This window comes from Puma concolor, chromosome B2 (assembly GCF_028749965.1).
Source record: "Puma concolor isolate L17-30 chromosome B2, mPumCon1.1.hap2, whole genome shotgun sequence".
Classification (NCBI taxonomy): domain Eukaryota; kingdom Metazoa; phylum Chordata; class Mammalia; order Carnivora; family Felidae; genus Puma; species Puma concolor.
The window spans coordinates 139,003,543-139,023,218 of record NC_141671.1 but is presented as its reverse complement, the minus strand read 5'-3'; the positions used below and the strand labels follow the sequence as shown (position 1 = coordinate 139,023,218).

The 19,676-nt window shown below is 42.4% G+C and overlaps 1 protein-coding gene and 1 long non-coding RNA gene across 20 annotated transcripts in view; both read left to right on the top strand.

Annotated features, from left to right (window-relative positions):
* SYNE1 (spectrin repeat containing nuclear envelope protein 1) overlaps window positions 1-17,668 on the top strand; it is a 480,528-nt gene extending 462,860 nt beyond the window's left edge. For 14 of the 19 annotated variants that reach the window (XM_086708151.1, XM_086708152.1, XM_086708155.1 and 11 more), the window contains 4 exons: window positions 1,646-1,858; window positions 2,882-2,974; window positions 4,362-4,420; window positions 11,990-12,956. In XM_086708151.1, coding sequence (XP_086564277.1) covers window positions 1,646-1,858; window positions 2,882-2,974; window positions 4,362-4,420; window positions 11,990-12,230 — 606 coding nt within the window. In that variant the 3' untranslated portion in view covers window positions 12,231-12,956. Of the gene's footprint in view, window positions 1-1,645; window positions 1,859-2,881; window positions 2,975-4,361; window positions 4,421-4,995; window positions 6,351-11,989; window positions 12,957-16,122 lie in introns of those variants that run through there. The other 5 variants (XM_086708165.1, XM_086708166.1, XR_015251658.1 and 2 more) reach the window with 4 other exon arrangements.
* LOC147581303 (uncharacterized) lies at window positions 7-1,196 on the top strand. Its single transcript, XR_015251661.1, has 2 exons — window positions 7-144; window positions 242-1,196. It is a non-coding gene; the product is annotated as an uncharacterized LOC147581303 (long non-coding RNA).
* Window positions 17,669-19,676: the final 2,008 nt, after the last annotated feature.

Here is a 19,676-nt window from a genome sequence, read left to right as displayed (position 1 = left end):
GTAAGATATGTGGCCTCCTGCAGCCTCTGGTTATTTTTAGCAGCGATCCATGTCATTTACAGAAAAAGAATGTAGGTGATTATATATAATACATATATATAAATATATAAAATATATATAACATATATGTATAACATATATATTGTATATGTATATTTACCCTTTGCATACCAGTCTCCAACTTCCTCTTTTTCATTCATCATGGTTTCCAATTTACATGAGGCAAACATGCCCATAGGAGATGACATCCACCATCTTTAGAATCTGCTTCTAAAGTCATTGCTCAATTGCAGAGATCTTAGAAGTTCTTCATCTTAGATTGGTTTTATTAAAAGAGATCTTTGGCAAGTTATACTTATTTTTAATTTAAACTGTATTTGTTACATCTACGTATAAAGTAAAAGTATATTGGGTGGCTTAAATTTTATTTTTATGGACATTGAAACTATTAAAATAGAAAAAGATGCTTAAGACTTCTTAGAGGAAATTAAGGGTACCAGATTTAACAGTGTCCTTGTCACCAAGTTTTGTGAAAACTAAGACAAGGGAAATATTAAAAGTTATTTTCATCACCTGACAAAAAGAAACCATACCAGTTCTCAAGGAGAAAGGAACTTATTCTAGCACTGAATTCAAAAGGAAATTTGCAGAATCTCTATGTAGATTCTTATACAATGGACTTTGGACAATATAATGCAAGTGTACTTAAGGGACTTTATAGAAGACAAAGAAGTATATTTAAGTTCCATTAGGAGAAAATGATTTGCATTTCGTAGCTTTCTGTATTTTTAAAATGTTATTTCTGAACATTTAGTACTCACTAACCTAACCAACAGAATTGGTAGCTTTCAATTTAGTACCGCAAATGTCTTAGAAACCAAGAGGAAATAGCTATGCAGTGGCATTTTTACTGACTTTTGACCTGAGACATTAGTTGTAAATGATGAATTACTCATATTTCCTTTAAAAAAAAACCCTGAACAAATCCAGAGTATACTTAGACATGTGTATAAAATATTACATTATTAAAAATATTTGTGGGGCACCTGGGTGGCTCGGTTGGTTAAGCGTCCAGCTCTTGGTTTTGGCTCAGGTCATGATCTCACAGTTAATGAATTCAAGCCCCGCATTGGGCTCTCTGTCTCTGCTTGGGACTCTCTCTCTCTCTTCTCTCTGGCCCTCCCCTGCTCTCTTTCTCTCTCTCAAAATAAATAAACTGAAAAAAAATTTTTTTTAATATTTGCTATATTTATATGTTAATACTTCACTGTTTAAAAGAATATCTTATGTCTCATTTGCATGATACTTTCTATTTTAGGCATTTTCACATTTATTCACCAAGTTGAACCTTCCAATATACTTACTGTGGACCAGGCAGGAAGTAGTATTATCATTTTACCCAATGGGAACACTTGAGATTGGAAAGGTTCAGGGGCCTTATAGACTGTTTTTGGCAGAGGCAGGGTTAGAACCCAGACCCCTTATTCCCGAATCCATGGGCTGCTTCATTCTTCCCCGTGTAAGCACAGCATTCAGATACTCAGGTATAATTGTCCACTAGGTTAAACTGATATCATCCCGCCCTTTGGGAATTTCCCCCGCTTATCAGAAATTCTTCGTAAAATATTTCTTATTGTATGCGTAGCAAATAAGGCATGAGCTATTGGAATCCCAACTCAAAGTGGCCTCACTGCAAGACATGTCTTGCCAACTACTGGTGAATGCTGAAGGCACAGACTGTTTAGAAGCCAAAGAAAAAGTCCATGTGATTGGAAATCGGCTCAAACTTCTCTTGAAGGAGGTCAGCCGACACATCAAGGAGCTGGAGAAGTTATTAGACATGTCAAGCAGTCAGCAGGTAAGCTCTAAGCAGGCATCATCGTGTAGTGTTTCTTACCAAAGAAGCATCATCTTCATCCATTTTTAGAAGGACTTTGAATGTGGTACTTGTCGGAATAGAGTGCCCACTCTCAATCACTGCTCTTACGAGTCCTGTGTCAAAATAAAAGAAAGCGACTCAAACTTTTGTGATAGGACACTGCTTTTGATTCTGTTACATCAAAAAGACCTCTTGTGATTGTTACTGCTAACCCTTCACCATCACTATTGTGGCCTTGTATTTTACCTTGTTGGTTTAAGAATGCGCACGTTTGCAGTAACACAGCTGTGGCAGATCATAACCAGTGGTCGCATGTGAGTTTTGCGTTTGAACCGTAGAAGGCACGAATTCTCCCGGCAGCAGTTCATTCATGGAAAATGTCCTCTGCTCATTTGCCTTTTATATATGTATTTTTTTCTTAAATCTACTACCTCGTGGTAGTATTATGGGTTTTGAGAAATTCATATGTAGACCCAGAGAGGCTGGGTAAGACTTCAGACATTCAACTGTGAGATCCTGTTATGAACACACGGACACCCTGCCCTTCTCTAAGCATGCAAAAGCACATGCTACTCTGAATAACAGAGGAGTGCTAGAAATACTACAAAAGCAGGCTCCTGGATGAGTATCTTTTGCTTCTAACTCAAATGAATTGGTTTCTCTCTGGCCTGAGAGGCCCGTAGCTGAAAGACAAGATTCCTTCCCCTCCTTCACTTCCACTCGTCCACATCCACGCCGCTGAGAAACAGTAAAGCTACAAGCAACATAGTAGGAGCAAAACTATACCTATATTTTCCAGCCGGACCAACTTTACAACCAGGAAAGCCTAATCCCCTAGAAGATTAGGTTCCGTTCTTGTAGTTGTCTGATTCTGTTTTCCCCAAGGAGTGGTTTGGTTTTTGTGGAGGGTGGGTGGGGATGGGCTGGGAAATGCATCGTGTATCACCAGGCCATCACAGCTTTGGAACACAGAGCCATTAAAAGAAACCGTTTCCTATGTAGGATTTGTCTTCCTGGTCTTCTGCGGATGAACTGGACACTTCGGGATCTGTGAGTCCTACGTCAGGAAGAAGCACCCCGAACAGACAAAGAACGGTAACTTTCCACTAGTCGTTTTCACTTGGCCCGTGGGAGGGAACACCGGGGAGTGAGAGTGTCTAAACCTACTGCAGGGACCACAGGCTCCCCCCCCGGGAAAGCAGGAGTCCCCGTACGGAAGAGGGTTATCACAGTAACACAGAGAAGAGTTGTTTCCTCAGCCAGGCCGCGGGCCCTCCCCGCACGCACTCGGGAATGGAAAAGAGCAGTTCTGGTTTTCAAAAAAAATAGGGCTCAACGTGTGGTTGGTACAGGGAGACAAATTACTTCTCTTGCTCCGAGGGCCATCGCTACAATGGTGTTCCCTTGTTCCTTTGGTGGCTCCTCCCTTCAAACTACCACCACCATAGTCCACCTAAAAAAGTAGGTTCCGTGTAAAGGGGCGCCTCAGCCAGAAGCAGACAAAACTGTGAGTGTCTCATGAAACCATTGAATTTATGAGACAAGCGGAGGTTCTGTTGACTCGCAAGCAAAGAGACTCCTGAAGGTGGTTCTCCAGGTGTTTGTTGACTGTGCTGCCCCCCAAGAGGCAACAGCTCAAGAAGACTCACCCACAAAGCCTTTCAGGGGCTGCCTCACTGGCATTCTGTGAGGACAAAAAGACGAATCTGGCCCCTGCTCCCCTCTATACTTTGATTTCTCTGTGTAATTAGAAGCTTGTTCTGTTTTGTTATTTATTTATTGATTTTTGTCTGCCTTTATGATTATAGTCATTTTTATTCCATCCCATTTTCCTTAGTTTTTAGAAATATTGATTTCATTTGTACTTTTTTTGTTATAAACACTTAAGTTCTATGCTGATAAATGTTATTATCTTATTTAGGATTGTTTTTTACTACATTCGCTAGTTTCCTATAGATCCTAGTTTAAGAATGTGAAGGAATACTGGCTTTTCGAGTCAAATTTTAGCCCTTATTTAACCGATCAGGTCTTCTTCCCTCTACAAAGAACAGTATCCTATTGCCATTGTTATTTTTTAGCTGCCAAGGATTTTAATACGAATTCAGTGTTCTAGAAGATGAAAAAATATGGCATGGCATGGCATATGGAACTTTATATTTATTGTAAGTAAATACAGAGAGATCCTTGGCTTGTGTAGAGTCATTTATGTTTCTACCATGCGAAGTGGGGGAAGATACACCCACTGTGGTGGGGACTCCTGAGCCAGAATTCATGTTTATTCAGTGACTAATGATAGAGATGTGAATCTGTTTCGCTTCTTCAACAGAAGAAAAGCCAGTTTCCTGACTTCATGGGTACTGATCATTTCATTTGATTTGTTTTTCTTTTGCTGCACTTTTAGTTTAATTTTTTTTTCAGTAGCTTGTCTTTATTTGCCTGGACTGAACATTCTTCTTTCTTTACCCCTGTTCATTGCAAACAGCCACGAGGCAAATGTAGTCTCTCACAGCCTGGACCCTCTGTCAACAGTCCACATAGCAGGTACCTTATTCTCCTGGTTTCCACACTGTTCTAGAACTCCAAGAGGATGATGAAAATTGTCCATGATTTAGGTAGGCCTCTATCTGGTCTTCCTCAGGGTAGTTGAGAAATTACTTGTTTCGTCCCACACCCTTTCTCTACTAAATTGGGAAAGACTTTTCTAAGTGCAAAGTATAAGTAGAGCTGAGAGCACAAAACATTTGGATCCCACCAAAATTTTATCTAACTATACGTAGGCCATCTGGTACTTTTCACCAAATTGTATTCTGCGTGCGCTTAAGGATTCCATGCGATGGATGGCACAGCCACCGTTCGATTCGTGGCAGACTTTCATCATCCTCTTTATTTCTAGATTTTACAATAAGACAGGTAATAGATCAATGAATTATTTACCATTCACAGAACCCACAGATCTGAATAAAATATACTAACATCCCCAGCTTTTTATTTTATTTTCATGTTTTATCCAGATTGTGGGTTTTGAATTCTCAAAATGGCAAGTCCTAACTTGGTATTATTTAAAACTTATAAGCACCTTCTCTCTTCTGCTTATCCTAAAACGTCTCTTCTGCCAGCACACTCAGTCACTCACCTTCCTGACACTTGGCAAGCTCTTTCACGCTGGAAACAAGGGCAGTCAGTGCCCCTGCCCGGGAACGTCCAGAGAGCCTACTCACAGCTGCCACTCCGCGCTTTACATCTGGCTTCCAACAGTCCATTGTTTCCGCACTTAGCGGTGCTTTGCCTTCTTCGTTGTTGGTGTGATGTCTGTGCTCTCCTGCCCTTTCACTAATCAGTTCATATTCCCTGAGACATCTTTTTAAAAAATGAAAACACTGTCTTTGGAGCTGATTTTTCATTCCAGTCCCAAGCAGTTCACTGCTAAAGTAGTTTGCCCCTCTGGAAACTTCTCACCACCGAGCTGGAATCGAAATTCTTGAAAGGAGGGTGAGGGGTAAGGAAGTGTAAAACTGTAAACAACCCCTGAGTAATAGTTTTAGTTTTCCAGCTGTGTGCTGAAGAGACTGGATATTTTATTTGGTCATTCCTACTCAGCCGAAGCAATGCAGAATGTACTTTGATGTGCTTTCTGGTTTTAAGTCTCCCTTGACTGTACTTTTTCTTTTTTTCATTCCCTTTGGTTTGGTTTGGAGACAGTTTGGGGGGGGGGGCGGGGTTTGTCCATAATGAAATACCAATAATGAAATATGAATGGAGAAAAACTCACAAGGATTTTTGAAGCTAATGATGGACTTCTACCAGTGCCCTGATGTTGTCTTAGTCCCCTACAAGAAAAGCCTATCATCTACTATAGCCAGATCATTGTTTTGTCCATCTTTTCTCCACAAAATGCTGAGGTGCCATGAACAGTGATGGGGACTGTCCCCATAGCAGTCCTTCTAGGATACCAGAGATGAATTCTTTGGCTGACGTACATGATGGTGATGAGAAGGGAAAAGCTCTTATATTATTCTGCGACACCAATGGCAACCGCCTTTTGGTTTCCCGATACCTCATCAGTCTGCTCCCCCAATTCTTTCAGACAGTCGCACAGGTCTTCTGAAAATGTCAAAGGCATCATTTCTTAGGGCAGCAAGTGTTTCAACACGTCTCCTAACAGGGCTTTGCAGCTGGGACAGCCACATTCTCGCTGTGATATCCACAAGGCGCCTTTCAGCTCTGCTCTGTCCAGCGCTGTTTATTAACATCTTTCTGAGCACACGGCACAGTATTTACTTTGCTACTTAGAGGGTCTGGAATACAAGTGATCTACACCCGAATGGCAGACGTCATCAAACACCTTGGCAGACAGGCTGTGGTTGAACATTCTTGGACCTCTTGACTTTTTGGCACTTCTGCTTGGGTGCATCCAACCCGACAATGGAATGCAGAGTCTGCTGGGAAAGAATTAACTTCACTCATAATCCAAGTTGTCACGGTGTTCCTTTACATTGACACTTGAGTGTACCTTGTGTTTGATCTTGCACTGGTCCAGCAAATTTGAAAGGCTATGGCAGAAGCACAAAGTTTAGAACGTTGACCCCAGCAATCTACAATAGAAAATTTTAGACACGTGTTCTTCCTAAGAGACGGAAGAGGTGGAGGTGGAAGAAAGTGGGTATCAGTTTGAAGGAAGGGGTTCTTATATTATTTTTGTTGTTTAAGGGGTGATGTGAATGCAGTCGCTTATCTGCTCTATATGGTTTCAGTTTGATTTTATGGCCGCTGTTCTATGTCCTCTTACATAATATTCTAAGCCCACATATAGATTGATGCCATTATTTACTGTACACATACTATGTTTAGACCCTGGGCTTATAAAAGTAATATCGTATGGCTCCTGCCATTAAAAGACCTGCAATGTCTCAGAATCTACAGATTCCCTAAATCAGTTACAAGGAGCTCCTCAAGACTCCTGAAAAATTATAAACAGTTGAAAAATATCATGCGTATATTCACAGTACCTATTCATCATTTTTTAGATCAGAGAGATTTAAGAAGTAATGCTTACAATGGTCCAGCCGGACTGTTTTCCTACTTTTGACTTAAAATTGTCTAACTCGATCACCAGGAAGTCTTCAAAACTCTACTGTGGATTATTTGAAGTTGACAAATAGAAAGATTTAACTCCACATTCCAGAAAGACAAAGGAATAATTGCCCTGTAGTCTGGATACAGGGAAGTGATGACCTCATTCCAAAACCTAACCAAAAATTCTAACATGCAAAACTTCCTTGGACACCTTTGGTCTCTAGCACCTTCTGCACAGAGGACCCAGATGGAATGAGAAGTCATTCCATGAGTCAGTTTCTTATGGAATTTTTCTTCAAGTTTTTTCTGTCAGGCTGCTCCCTGGGGACCCGCTTACTCATAGCCTTCAAAGAGCCTCCCTTCTAGGACAGGCTGGCACCACAGCTGAGGACAGTTATGGGATAAGGCTCCAATATGTTTTTCTTTTCTGATATTTTGAGGTGTGCATTCCCAGTGTTTCCCAGGAACAAGTCAGCCACTTTGGCAAATGCGTCACATCTTTGAAGGCACTACTAATGAATCAGGACTATTTTCCTGGGAGAAAAGGCGGAGTACAGCTGATTCCCAATGGTAGGAGTTAGCACACCTTTGCTTCAATAGGATGATAAGATAATAATGATAAATTGTGACATTTATTTAGCACTTAAAGTGTCCTGAGCACTATGCGAAGCACTGAATATGCATTACCTCATTTAACCCTTACCACACCCCCAGGGCATGGCTATATTCCCAATTGTACAGACAAGGACACTGAGGATTAGAGGCATGGAGATTTAAGATTTGAACCAGGTCTACCTGACTCTGGATCGTAGCTCATGAATCACTTCACTCTGCCAAAGGGCTGTTGGTGGGTGGGATCCTTTACACAGCCAGCTCCCAGGCTTGGACTACCACAGCCTGCCTTAAACTGCTTCAGACGGGCCAGTTCGAACAATAAAAAATATTATTGTTTTTTGTTGTTTTTTTTTTGAGAAGCCGGAAATCCTAAATTGATTCTGGAAATTTGTCTTCTGTGCCACATATGCAGGGAACAAAGATTATTCACACAAGAGCAGGCAGCAAGATCAGACACAACCTGGGTATCTCCTCAAAATAAATTCCTACTACTATCCTGGCAGTGTCAACTAACAAGTAACAAAATGAATTGAGAGTTTCTTTTCGCTTGCCTTTAAATAATTTTATGCCCACAAGTAATTCATTTTGTTCTCCTTGATCGTGTAAACGCTTTGAGATGAGTCATCCTTTGTACACGCTGTCAGGACTCTTACATGCCTTGCTCATACTTGTCTTTTGTGCGGTGTGTTGTTCTATACAGCTTCCTCGGCTACCATCTTCCTTCTCCCACAACTATACGCATTTTGGGAAAGAGATGAAAGCAACTCCTGGACAAGTCTTTACCCCAAAATTTGAATGAGTGAGAAAAATTATAAAATAAATATTTACTTGTAGAGAATAAGCACATTTTGGCTGGACAGAAATACCTCCATCGATTAAGTTCCTTGGATAAGTTTACACACTTCATTTTTCCTCCTCTATAAACACAGTTTCAGCTGGCATCCATTGAAGTAGTAAGGCCATTGGAGAACGATGAGCGACCAATCAGCTGTCTTTGTTCTTTCCCTTGTCAAATTTCCCAAGACTTTTGATGCAGGTCTTAGGTCTTAGGTCTTAGGTCTTAGATAAATACTAAAAGTGCCCCCTGGTACCATTATCCTGTTGGTATCAGAAGCTGTAGCTCAGGCTCGTCCTAAGAAGAGGCAACATTGGGCATGTTGACACCCTGGTAGTTGCCCCCAGTGGGTGGCAGTTTTTCTCAGTAGATAACGTGGACATTTCTAGGAGCAGTCAGCTGCACAGAAGCTTACTAATCACTGTGTGTTCTCTTTGTCCCTATCTCGGCCCATTACGTCTCCCTAGGTTAGCATTTTCAACATTAGAAGGCACACACTAATTACATTTTAATAAGGAATGCTCTGATGCTGTTAAATGTGCCATGTCCTTCAACAGAGCCCATATTCCAAAGATGATGACCTTTCTAGTTTTTCTCAGGAGTGGACTTGTCAATGGGCAGCCCTTGTTTTGATCTTGATCTTTGGCTTCATTGCTAAAAGAAGATAATAATTGACAAACAGAGGCTATTCACCTCTGTCAGCAAAATTGCATTATCAATTACACACATAAATGTGTCCATAACTGATGTCCTTAAATGTCTTCTAAAGAAAAAGGCTCAGTTGGAAATCCCCTCACTTTATTTAAATGTTGAATAATGAGGAAATGTGGAGCTGTCATCTGTCCTCCTGTTGTAACTCACCCAGTGACAGGTGGCAAGTGTTGTTTGTCAGGGCGTATTTTCAGGTCAAGGGAAAGATATATTGAAGGAAAATTCAATCCAGAGTTCATAGGTAGCTGTCTCATTCTTCTCACGACACTTTAAGGCAAACCATTGAATTCATACACTGTCACAGCCAAAATGATTTTAGGATATTCATGCACCCTTGTCTTTGCAAATGAGAAACATGAAGACCAGAGAGACTAAACTACTTGCCCAAGGTTGCACAATTGCCTCAAACAAAATGCCCTCGTGTCCATAGACTGACTTGATCTGTGGGGCTTCATGATTAGAGGCATTTGGTTTAGACACGAGGAAATCACTCACTTCCAAATATTGTAAGATACAAGTATCGTCTCCTTTGTTTCTACACGTGAGATACCTGTGACATAAATGTGACCTGGACAACTTTCATTCGTGTCACCAAACAACAGAATGTTGCAGAGAATGTGGTTGCCGAGCAGGGACGTGAGAACCCTGGCTTCCTGCTAGAGCTCTTCATTTAATTGTGTGATTTGTGGCCAGTGATTTACCCTATCCATAGAGGCCAAGTTTGGGGAGTTAAAAATCTCAGGGTGGAAATCTCAGTTCTGCCACTTGCTAGCTGTATAACCTTGAGCCAGTTACTTCCTCTCTCTGAGTCTCCTTTCCATCATCTATAAAATGTAGATAACAAGCACACGGAGGAGGACTATGATGGGGATTAAGTGAGAGAATAGGATAAATGCTTAGTGTGTTGCCCAGCAATTAGAAGAGTAAATGTTAACTCTCCTTAGCCACATATCTACAAAGTTAGAAGGTGGATTAGATATTCTCTAAGGCTTTATTTCACTATGAATATTTTATAATTATGTAGCTTGAGAAGTTTCTATTTTTTCCTTCCATTAATAGCTATGTGACATACTTCATTTATGCTCTACTATATTTTCACAAAACGTACAACCTTTCCTATTCAGTTCATTAGGAATAACTCATTGGTCTTAGCATGAGGGCAGTTAATCAGTTTGACCACTAGATGGTGGTTAAACTCTTACGGTCTCTCAGTTGGTAGATTATTTATACTGACCAATTATTAGAAGACGTAAAATGTATAAAATATGGAACTTCCAAGTTGGAAGGCCATCTAACCTAATTTGAACGGTTTGAAGAAGTTGGCACGTAGAGGTGAAATGAGTTGTTCAAGGTCACACAGCCATTAGTTTTCGACTTTGGAAAAGAATACAGTCCCAGTTTGGGCCAATGATTTGTTTTCTCATTACACTGCAAGAACTGTACCAGAAACACAGTATGGTATGTGGCTGCTTGGGGCTTCTGCAGGACTAACCTGTTCGTCTCACACCTGTCTTTGATGGTGTCATAAGAAAGCTTTGAGTACTCCCTCTGTTCCTTTTTTTAGGGGGATTATGTCTGCTTTTTATCTTAACAGTCGTTTTCTTTGGGATACCCCTTCTCCCCCACTTATATGAATGTGATGTTTTCAGACATTAATGGCTAACAGGATATAGCTAGAAACACAATGTTTTCGTACGAGAAAAATGTACAGAGTAACCAATATCGTTTTTCCACCTTCATATCTCTCCAGTGGCCTCACATTCAGTGTCCTTACTCTTAGTGATATTATAACCATTAGGGAACTCCTACTCGGTATGGAGGAATGTGTCTCATTGGTACATAAATTCTTTCTGCTCCTGCAGTGTTTTGTGTGTGCGTGCATGCATGTGTGTTATGTGTGTATGTACAAATGCCTCTTGTAAATAACATTTCCTTCTATGACTTTTCCACTACTAACCAAACAAGACATCAACAGATGATCACAAAGAGAAAACAGTGCATCCTATAGCCAGGACTTATTTCCATATTCAATATTTTGCCGTCTTTCTTGATTCGTACCTAATCTCTCATGCACTATATAAAGGGAGATGGAAAAATGGAAGTAGATAGGCAAACTTGGAACTTTGAGTCTAGAAGGAGCCTTCAAGAAGACAATCTGTTCTGCTCAGAAAATGGTGTCCATTTCCCGAAGTCACAGAGCTAGTGCTAGATGGGATCGGCCTAGAATCCAAGTCGTTCCACATCAGTGTCCTGTAGACCGACTCTGCTGTCGCCTTGTTCCTACAGCTTTGGAACCCACTTGGGTCAGGGTCAGATGCTGATTCAGTGCAAGATGAAACCAGGGTATGCTCTAAGATTATTTAAACTTGATGGGTCTCTGCAAGATGGCCGTGGATGTCCTTATCCTTGCTGCATGGATTTCGGCACATCCAGGATGGCTAGATGGGATACTTTGTATGATTCTGACAGCAACTCATTTTGCCTAATGGTGCTACTGATACTGTGAAACCAAAAATGTCCCACATCAAGCATCCACATTTGAATTATCCTGGATCTACTTAATCTATGCTGGTAGAATGTGTATAGGGCAGTTATCTTTGTTGACGGGAAATATTTCACCAAATTAAGGGGTGGAATTTGAAGCCAATGAGCTGCCTTTAGTTGACTGACTAAATGTTTATTTTTCATCAGGGAAGTTTCCAAAACACTCTTCATGTGGTGGTGGGAGATCCCCTACCGCAGAAGGCTGCCAGCTAATTGACGGGTTGGGTTGTGTTTGGCATGGTCCTCTAGCTTCCAGGAAGGTGAGGAAGCAAAAAGCAGCATCCATCCAGCATTTGAGATATTTGAGTTGTTTATGTTGATTCTCCTCTCAGGTCCATAAAAGGTGGCTGCGATTCCTCCCTTTCTGAGCCTCGGCCAGCTCGGTCCGGCCGGGCCTTCTTACTCAGAGTCCTCCGCGCGGCCCTTCCACTCCAGCTTCTCCTGTTGCTCCTCATCGGGCTCGCCTGCCTCGTACCAATGTCAGAGGAAGACTATAGTTGTGCCCTCTCCAACAACTTTGCCCGGTCATTCCACCCCATGCTCAGATACACAAACGGCCCTCCTCCACTCTGAACCAGGCCGATGCCAGCCGCATGTGGAGGATTTGGCCCAAAGCAATCCTACGCTAACCCAAAGAGGACCTGCATCTTGGCGAATGCCCTGGGTGTGGCAGCGTTAGCCCTCCTCTGTAGCCTCTGTGTGCAAATCATGGCTTCGGAGGGGGATGGTAAATAATGACAGGAGGAGAGCAGACACGACAGGTTGGGAAGAAATTTTCTTTGAAACTCTGAGCCTCAGCACTAAAGAGATTAAGGACCTCCATTGTTCTCTGGACGCATGAGTTCTGGGCCACTGGCCCATTCTATGCATACCCAAGGACTTCAGTAGACTGTCCGGGCACCTTTCCCACGGTGCTGCTCCATCCATTTGGTAAAGGACTCTTCCAGAATGCCATGTTGGCATCGAACAATCTACCAACCAATCAGTGCTGCAGAGATTTTAGAACCTTGTAACATACAATTTTTAAGAGCTTATATGGCACCTTTCTTTTTACCTTGTTTTCCTTTGGGGCATGATGTTCTAACCTTTGCTTTAGAAGCACAAGCTGTAAATCTAAAAGGCACTTTTTTAAAGGTATAAAGAAAAACTGGATGTAATAAATAAGATCATGGAAGGCTTTATGTGGAAAAAAAGTTGAATGTTATAGTTAAAAAAAAGATATTTATGTATGTACAGTTTGCTAAAGCCAAGTTTTGTTTGTATTGATTTCTTTGCATTTATTATAGATACTATAAAATATTTTGTCTGTGCTTTTTTTCTTCCCCTTAAACAAATGACTCTAAATTTACCTATTAGGCAGACCCTTATCAGAATGTAACCTAAATGATCGTTTTTGCAGAATGAGTGAAACTGAAACATAAGTATATGTTAAGAGGATGATTACAGGTAGTGCACATTTAGACATAAAGGATTCTGGATGCTTCCTTTCACCCTCCTTTCCCATAGCTAGTGGTATCTCCTGACCTCTTACTCCCCAACACCTTTCACAGCCCCCTTTCTTCTCTATCCCCTTTGCCCAGTTGGAAGAAACCCCATTTAATCTCCTGACTGAGACCCTGTCTCCACTCCATCCTAAGGATCCACAATAGCCATGTGGATCTTCCTAAAGCATTCTTGTTCATGTCCCTACTGTATCCAAAACCTATTGCTTTTCGTTGTCTACCAGAAGAAATACGGTTTTCATTCATCATTCAATTCCACATACAGTAAGATTTTACTCTGCCCTTCTGATCTTGCCAAGCCTTGGCCCTCGTGGAATTGTTTGGTGCCCATGGTGTTTTAGTCCATCCTTGGATAATTGGAAGAGGAAGGTTTATGTAAAGCCCAGGTCTCCAGCTCCTCCTGAAAATGGAAAGCTCCGATGTATTAGGTGCATATTCCTGCGTGACAATAATTGCCGGGGTGATGTGGTTTCTGTCCCCTGAAGAACAGGAAGAGACCACTTCTACATTCGCTCTTCTACCCTCTCAACTCCTGTCACCACTTGCACCGGTCTAACTCCTGTAGGTATTTCGTTTACAAATCCTGCTCGCTGTGGACAATTTCAACAAAGCGGAGGTACTCAAAATTGCCTGAAACTGCCTGCTGCGGTTTCCATGATATCTGTAGCCTGAATGCCATCTCAGCTCGGGTTCCTGAGGTTTACTAGGTTTCCCAATTCCTAGGATCACTGCAGACCTTCTCATCCTATCCCTGGGGGTACCACCTGGCAGCTTGCCTGAGGTGAGTGTAGCTCTACTGACTGTTGAAAAGCACTGCCTTGTACTGTCTTACCTCCACAGTTTTCTTCTCACTGCTCCATGTCTCCTCTCTCCCAAGACTCGCCTCACAAGCCACCATCAGGAAGACTTTCCTGATCGCCGTTGGACTATCTTTAAGACTTCCTTCTACTGACCTTTCCTCACGTGGCTGTTCTGCTTTCTACTGTCAGGTTATTCCTGTCTCATTCCCCATGAAACCCCGCTCAGGGATCAGATCGGAGTTGCGTTGTTCTTTTTTATGGAAGAGAAACCTGTGCTGAAGCCTCCCATCTTCCTGCTTCTGGAAAGGCGATGAGCAGTGGCTGAGATTGGAGCTGCGGGCAGCCTCACCTGAGATTGGGCCTCAGTCCTCCCTCACTTCCCTGCCACTCCTGCTCCGAAATCCAAGAAGTGGTGGGCCGGCCTCAGGAGCAGTCCAGCCCTTCCAGACACACACGTTGCCCCTGTTAGGGAAATCGCCACACAATGAGGCATTAGTCATGGAAAAAACCCAGCATCACGAGACTGCAGAGCCGTCCCTTCTCCACATTATGATTCACTGACTCACTAGGCATCTCCCATCACTGAAGACAAGTGTTCCATGTGGCTGAGAAAAAAGTCCGGTTTTAAGAAAAATCTTGAGTGTCGTCTTTTTGTGCCATTCTAAAAACCACCGTGACACACACAGGGTTGCATGACTCGTGTTCCTATTAAACTTTAGAAGACTCAGACAATCCAGCATCGGAACAGAACAAAGTGGAAAGTTCTGGCGAATGTTAGCATTGAAGAAGCCACGAGGCCATGGCTTCCCCCAGGTGGTGATATGACTGGTCTAGTGAGGACCACGCCAGCCACAGTCGGGTACCTCTGCCTGAAGCCCTCACTCCTACCTACCTTTTGAGGAGGGGGACGCCGGACAGCATTAGGAGCACCCTTACCTGTGCCGCCAGCTATCCTGTTAACAGAGACAGAGAACATGTTCAGCAAAGGCTTCGGGGACAAGATGAGGCTTTTAAAAGAATGTACAGGGGGTTGAAGGGCCCTCATTCCTGGAGTAAGGACTGTCAGGAGCCCTGCTGTGGCCTGGAGGTAGCGGGTGATCCTGAGGGTAGTGAGTGAGGAAGAGAGGCCATCAGCTGACCAGGAATATAGAGTTAATTACATTTGGATCATGAGATTTGCACAAGCAAACAGAAAATGTTAGAAATGGTGAGGAAAGAGAAAGTCCAGAGCTAACATGGAGAAACGAAGGTTTGGAAAAATAAAAGCAGTGACTTAACAGGAACCCCAGGGAAGAGTGAAGGCTTTTCTGGAAAACTGCCCCTGGGGAGCAGGAATGTTGCTGCCTGGAAAATGGGGTGGCAGCCGCTTCCCTTGTTTTTGTAAGAAGAGAGAAGAGATACCTTCAAAAGGCTTGGGTGAGAAATTCAGCAAGCTGTCTGAGATTTCCTGTACAAAAAGGAAAAGATCTTCCTGTAAAAAAAAAAAAAAAAAGGACTGATTTATAGCCTATTCCCTGGGGCCAGTTATTAAGAAACTAAAGCTACAGAATTTTATTGACAAGCCACAGAAGAGACCGTAAAGCAAAAATAGGTGAGGCGAGTTGATGTATGAAAACTGATCACGGCCAGAAACACAGGGTCTCCAGGAGCTGGTGTGGATGGGCCCAAGACCAGTCCTAAGAATTGGGATCTCTGCCCCCGCCCCCACCCCCAGCGTCACCGGCTAGTCCAGCATCACCAGTGTGTCCTCGGGGAACTGTGTGGCAATGTGAGTCTTAGAGCATGTGCACAGTAGGTTCCAAAACTCCAGGCAGAGGAACATCCCCTCATATCATGGTGTTTATCAAATGTTCACAACGGTGTATGACCTGTCTCAGACCTCGGGAGGCCAGTCTTAGCCAGGACCCCGTCACTTCTTGTTTAATTACCCATTGAGGCAACCCTTACAGTGCCTTTGACATACAGAAGAACCTGTACTTTCCTCCACCGGTTATATCCCGAAACTTGGGGTGAGCGCAACTGAGGAGACTAGAAGGGAACCTGATAGAAATGATATCTGACTTAGGGGAGAAAAAGGAGATTAAGTCTGTTAGATCCGTCTTAATTTTCTGTCAACAAATGTCTTCTCCCTTTAACTTCTTTGTCACCTGATTTCTGTTGCAGTGGGGTGCGTTTCTGAAGAGCGTGAATGTTAGTCTGTGGAAACGGAGACAGGTGCAGTGATGTACGAGCCTGAAGGCCATTTCCAGCTTTGTCACGTGCAGCACCAAGTTTGGGCGATGCGAAGGGGCGTTTCACCAGGAGTGGTCATTTACATTTTAGATTTAATAATACGCTGTGATAATAGACTGGTTGTCAGACCTAAATTAATCCAGAGACGATGAAACTTAAAAGGAATGGCTTTTATTTTTCAGTTCCTGGCTTCTCACTAACCTCTCGCCCAGAGTTTAAAATATCTGCCGGGAATCCATTCGGGAATGCCACAGGGGATCCTGAAATTTGGGAAGAATCCTCCTTCAGAGGAGCAAGTGGAAGAACTGAGTGAGTGGGAGGCACTTGCTGGCCCTGAGTGGGACATTGGGCAAAGGCAGGCGCTGGAAGAATTCGTTTGAACTGTGTTGAGGAAGGCGCATCTTGGAAGGCTAGAGAAGTCAGACAGTTGAGAATTTCTAATAAAAACAAGGCGGGATGCATGACACCATGGCACACACTGAACAACGAGGGACATTTCAGCTGGGGAGCTGAGGAAGCCGGTTGGGATGTGGACATCATCCTTCCAAAATATGAAGGCCCCGCAAAATAAGTCAGCCTTGCAATTTTGTTTTTAACCTGTGACCTGATACGGGAGCAGGAACTGACTTTGAAAACCGCGATTATCAGAAGAAGGTCCTTGGTCGGCTGTGCCACACCTTGACTGCGTTGATGCCACAGGTCTCCCTGCTGAATCGTAGTTTCAGGGCCTCACAGGTGCACCTGCCAAGCCCAGGTCCAAATCCTGCTGGGCACATCCTTGAGGCATTCGCTGGGCTCAGAAGGTAAAGCTGCCGAGCGGACGACACCATGGACAGTTCCAAGCAGTCACCCCAACATGGCTTACCTCCTGTCCCCGCCACACCCCTCTGTGGAATTTACAGGGATGCCTTCCGCTATAAACCAGCCTGCCCAGGCCAGTGGGCTCCAAGTGCAGCTCGGATCCACAGCATCAGTGCCGCCTGGGAACTTGTTAGCGAGGCACCACTTCGGGCTCTAGGCCACCATCTGCCCCAGATTTCTCCATCTTGGGACCCGTCAACTCTCCCTCTCTGGCCACGTGGCAAGTGTCGTAAGCGATTGATTTCCACATCCTCCCTCACAGACGTGTGATGCTGCGTCATCAAATGATAGGTATCCATATAAATCTGGAGTTTTGTTCTGGACTGTATCCTATGCTACTGATCTATCTTTCCATTGCTGTCTTAATTATAGCAGTATATAGCAAAACTGATTTCAAAGATCATGTATATATGATATCTATAAATATCTATAAATATATAATCCAGATATAAATGTAATAATTATAAATGTAATAATATATATAAGTGTAATATATATAATATAGATATATGGTAAATAAATAGTATAAATATGACTCTTAATATACGATTAATATACCAGCATAGTGTGTCACATACTTTGTTACAAGTTTTAATACATCTTAGGACAAACCCCATTTCTTTCTCTTTTTTAATTAATTTTTTTTCCAAGAGAGAGTGGGAGCAAGCTGGAAAAGGGCAAAGGGAGAGAGAGAACCCCAAACAGGAGGGTCCCGCCAACGTAGGGCTCAGTCCCACAACCATGAGATCATGACCTGAGCTGAAATCCAGAGTCAGATGCTTAACTGACTGAGCCACCCAGGCCCCCCTCTTTGTTTTTCATATGTGTCTATTTTAAAGGCTAATTGTTTTAAAAAAAAATCAACCATTTGAATTCCAAAAGTCTCTCTTGTTTTCTTTTTTTTTTGTTTAATGTCTTATTTATTTATTTATTTATTTATTTATTTATTTATTTATTTATTCTGAGAGAGGGCAGAGCAAGCAGGGGTGGGGCAGAGAGAACAGGAGAGAGAATCCCAAGTAGGCTTTGCACTGTCAGCACAGAGCCCAATGTGAGGCTCCCTCACAAACCATGAGATCATGACTTCAGCTGAAATCAGAGTTGGGGGCTTACTTGACTGAGCCACCCAGGTGCCCGTCTCTTGTTTTCTAAAGAAAAATGAACATTTTCTGATCTCCTTCTCACTCATCTCCCAATTTGATGTTACTTTTTTTTTTAAGTTTATTTATCCACTTAGAGAGAGAGAGAGAGAGAGAGAGAGAGAGATGGAGAGAGCACAAGTCGGAGAGGGGCAGAGAGAGAGAGCAGGAGAGAGAATCCCAAGCAGGCTTTGCACCATCAGTGCAAAGCCCGATGTGAGGCTCAAATTCACGAACCGTGAGATCATGATCTGAGCTGAAGTCAGACACTTAACCGACTGAGCCACCCAGGCGCCCTTGATGTTACCTTTCTCTGTTTTTCTCATTTCTTTATTCAAATGGTGTACACATCTATGTTTATTATTCTGTGACTTGCATTTTTAACAGTATTCCACAGACATCAGTACATGTGTGTTCACTTCAGTGGACATCTCAGTATCTTCCTTTAACGGTTGTTTCCTTCCAGGTTTTTGCTGTCAATGCCGCAGGAAGCATGCGTGTGTGTATTTGCACGCAAATCCTTGTGTAGCACTGCTATCTTTTCCCTAGGGTGCATCATTCTAGGTATAATTACTGAATCAGAAAGTTATGTACATTCTACATTTTAATCAATTTGCCAGATTATTTTCTGAAAAGCTGTAGTGATTTACAATCTTCCCCCACAGTGAGGGAGAGAACCCTTTCCTCAGAACCGTCCCCCCTAAATCCAGAGCAACGATTTCCAAATTATGGGAATTATTCCCAAGTTATTAATGTCCAAATTCTGCACATGAGTATCTCTCAGGGAACTGACAAAAATGTAGAACCCCACGCCTCACGTTAAAGCGATTAAATCATGGCTTCTGAGGATCAGTATTTGTTTGAAGGTAAGTTTGGAAAGGCTGGACAAGATGTTATCATTTTTCTAAAATATTGCCCAACTGAGGGCCATAGTACTCAGTGTTTTTAAATTTTACATTTCTGGGGTACCTGGGTGGCTCAGTTAAGCATCTGTCTCTTAATTTCAGCTCAGGTCATTATCTCATGGTTTGTGAGATCAAGCTCTGAGTTGGGCTCTGCACTGACAGTGCAGGAGCCTCCTTGGGATTCTCTCTCCCTCTCTCTGCCTTTCCTCCACTCTCTCTCCCTCAAAAATGAATATTTTTTTAAAAAATTTTGAATAAATAAAATCTGCATTTCTATGACCCACTTATATGATACTTCCATCTGTATAACCTCTGTGTTTTATTTATATGTCTGTTGTAGTCTCTATTTTTCTTTTTTTTTTTTAACTTTTTTTGTATATTTTCCAAGGAACACTTTGTATATTAGAAAAATTAACCCTGTATATCATTTGTCTTGATTTTATGTAGCTCCTTTCGTTACACAGAAAGTTTTCCTTTTTACGTCATCAAATCTGACAGGTTCTTTTTCCTTTATAGAATCTGGATAGTCTATATATTTTTAAACTGTTTTTAATATTTATTTATTTTTGAGAGAGAGGGA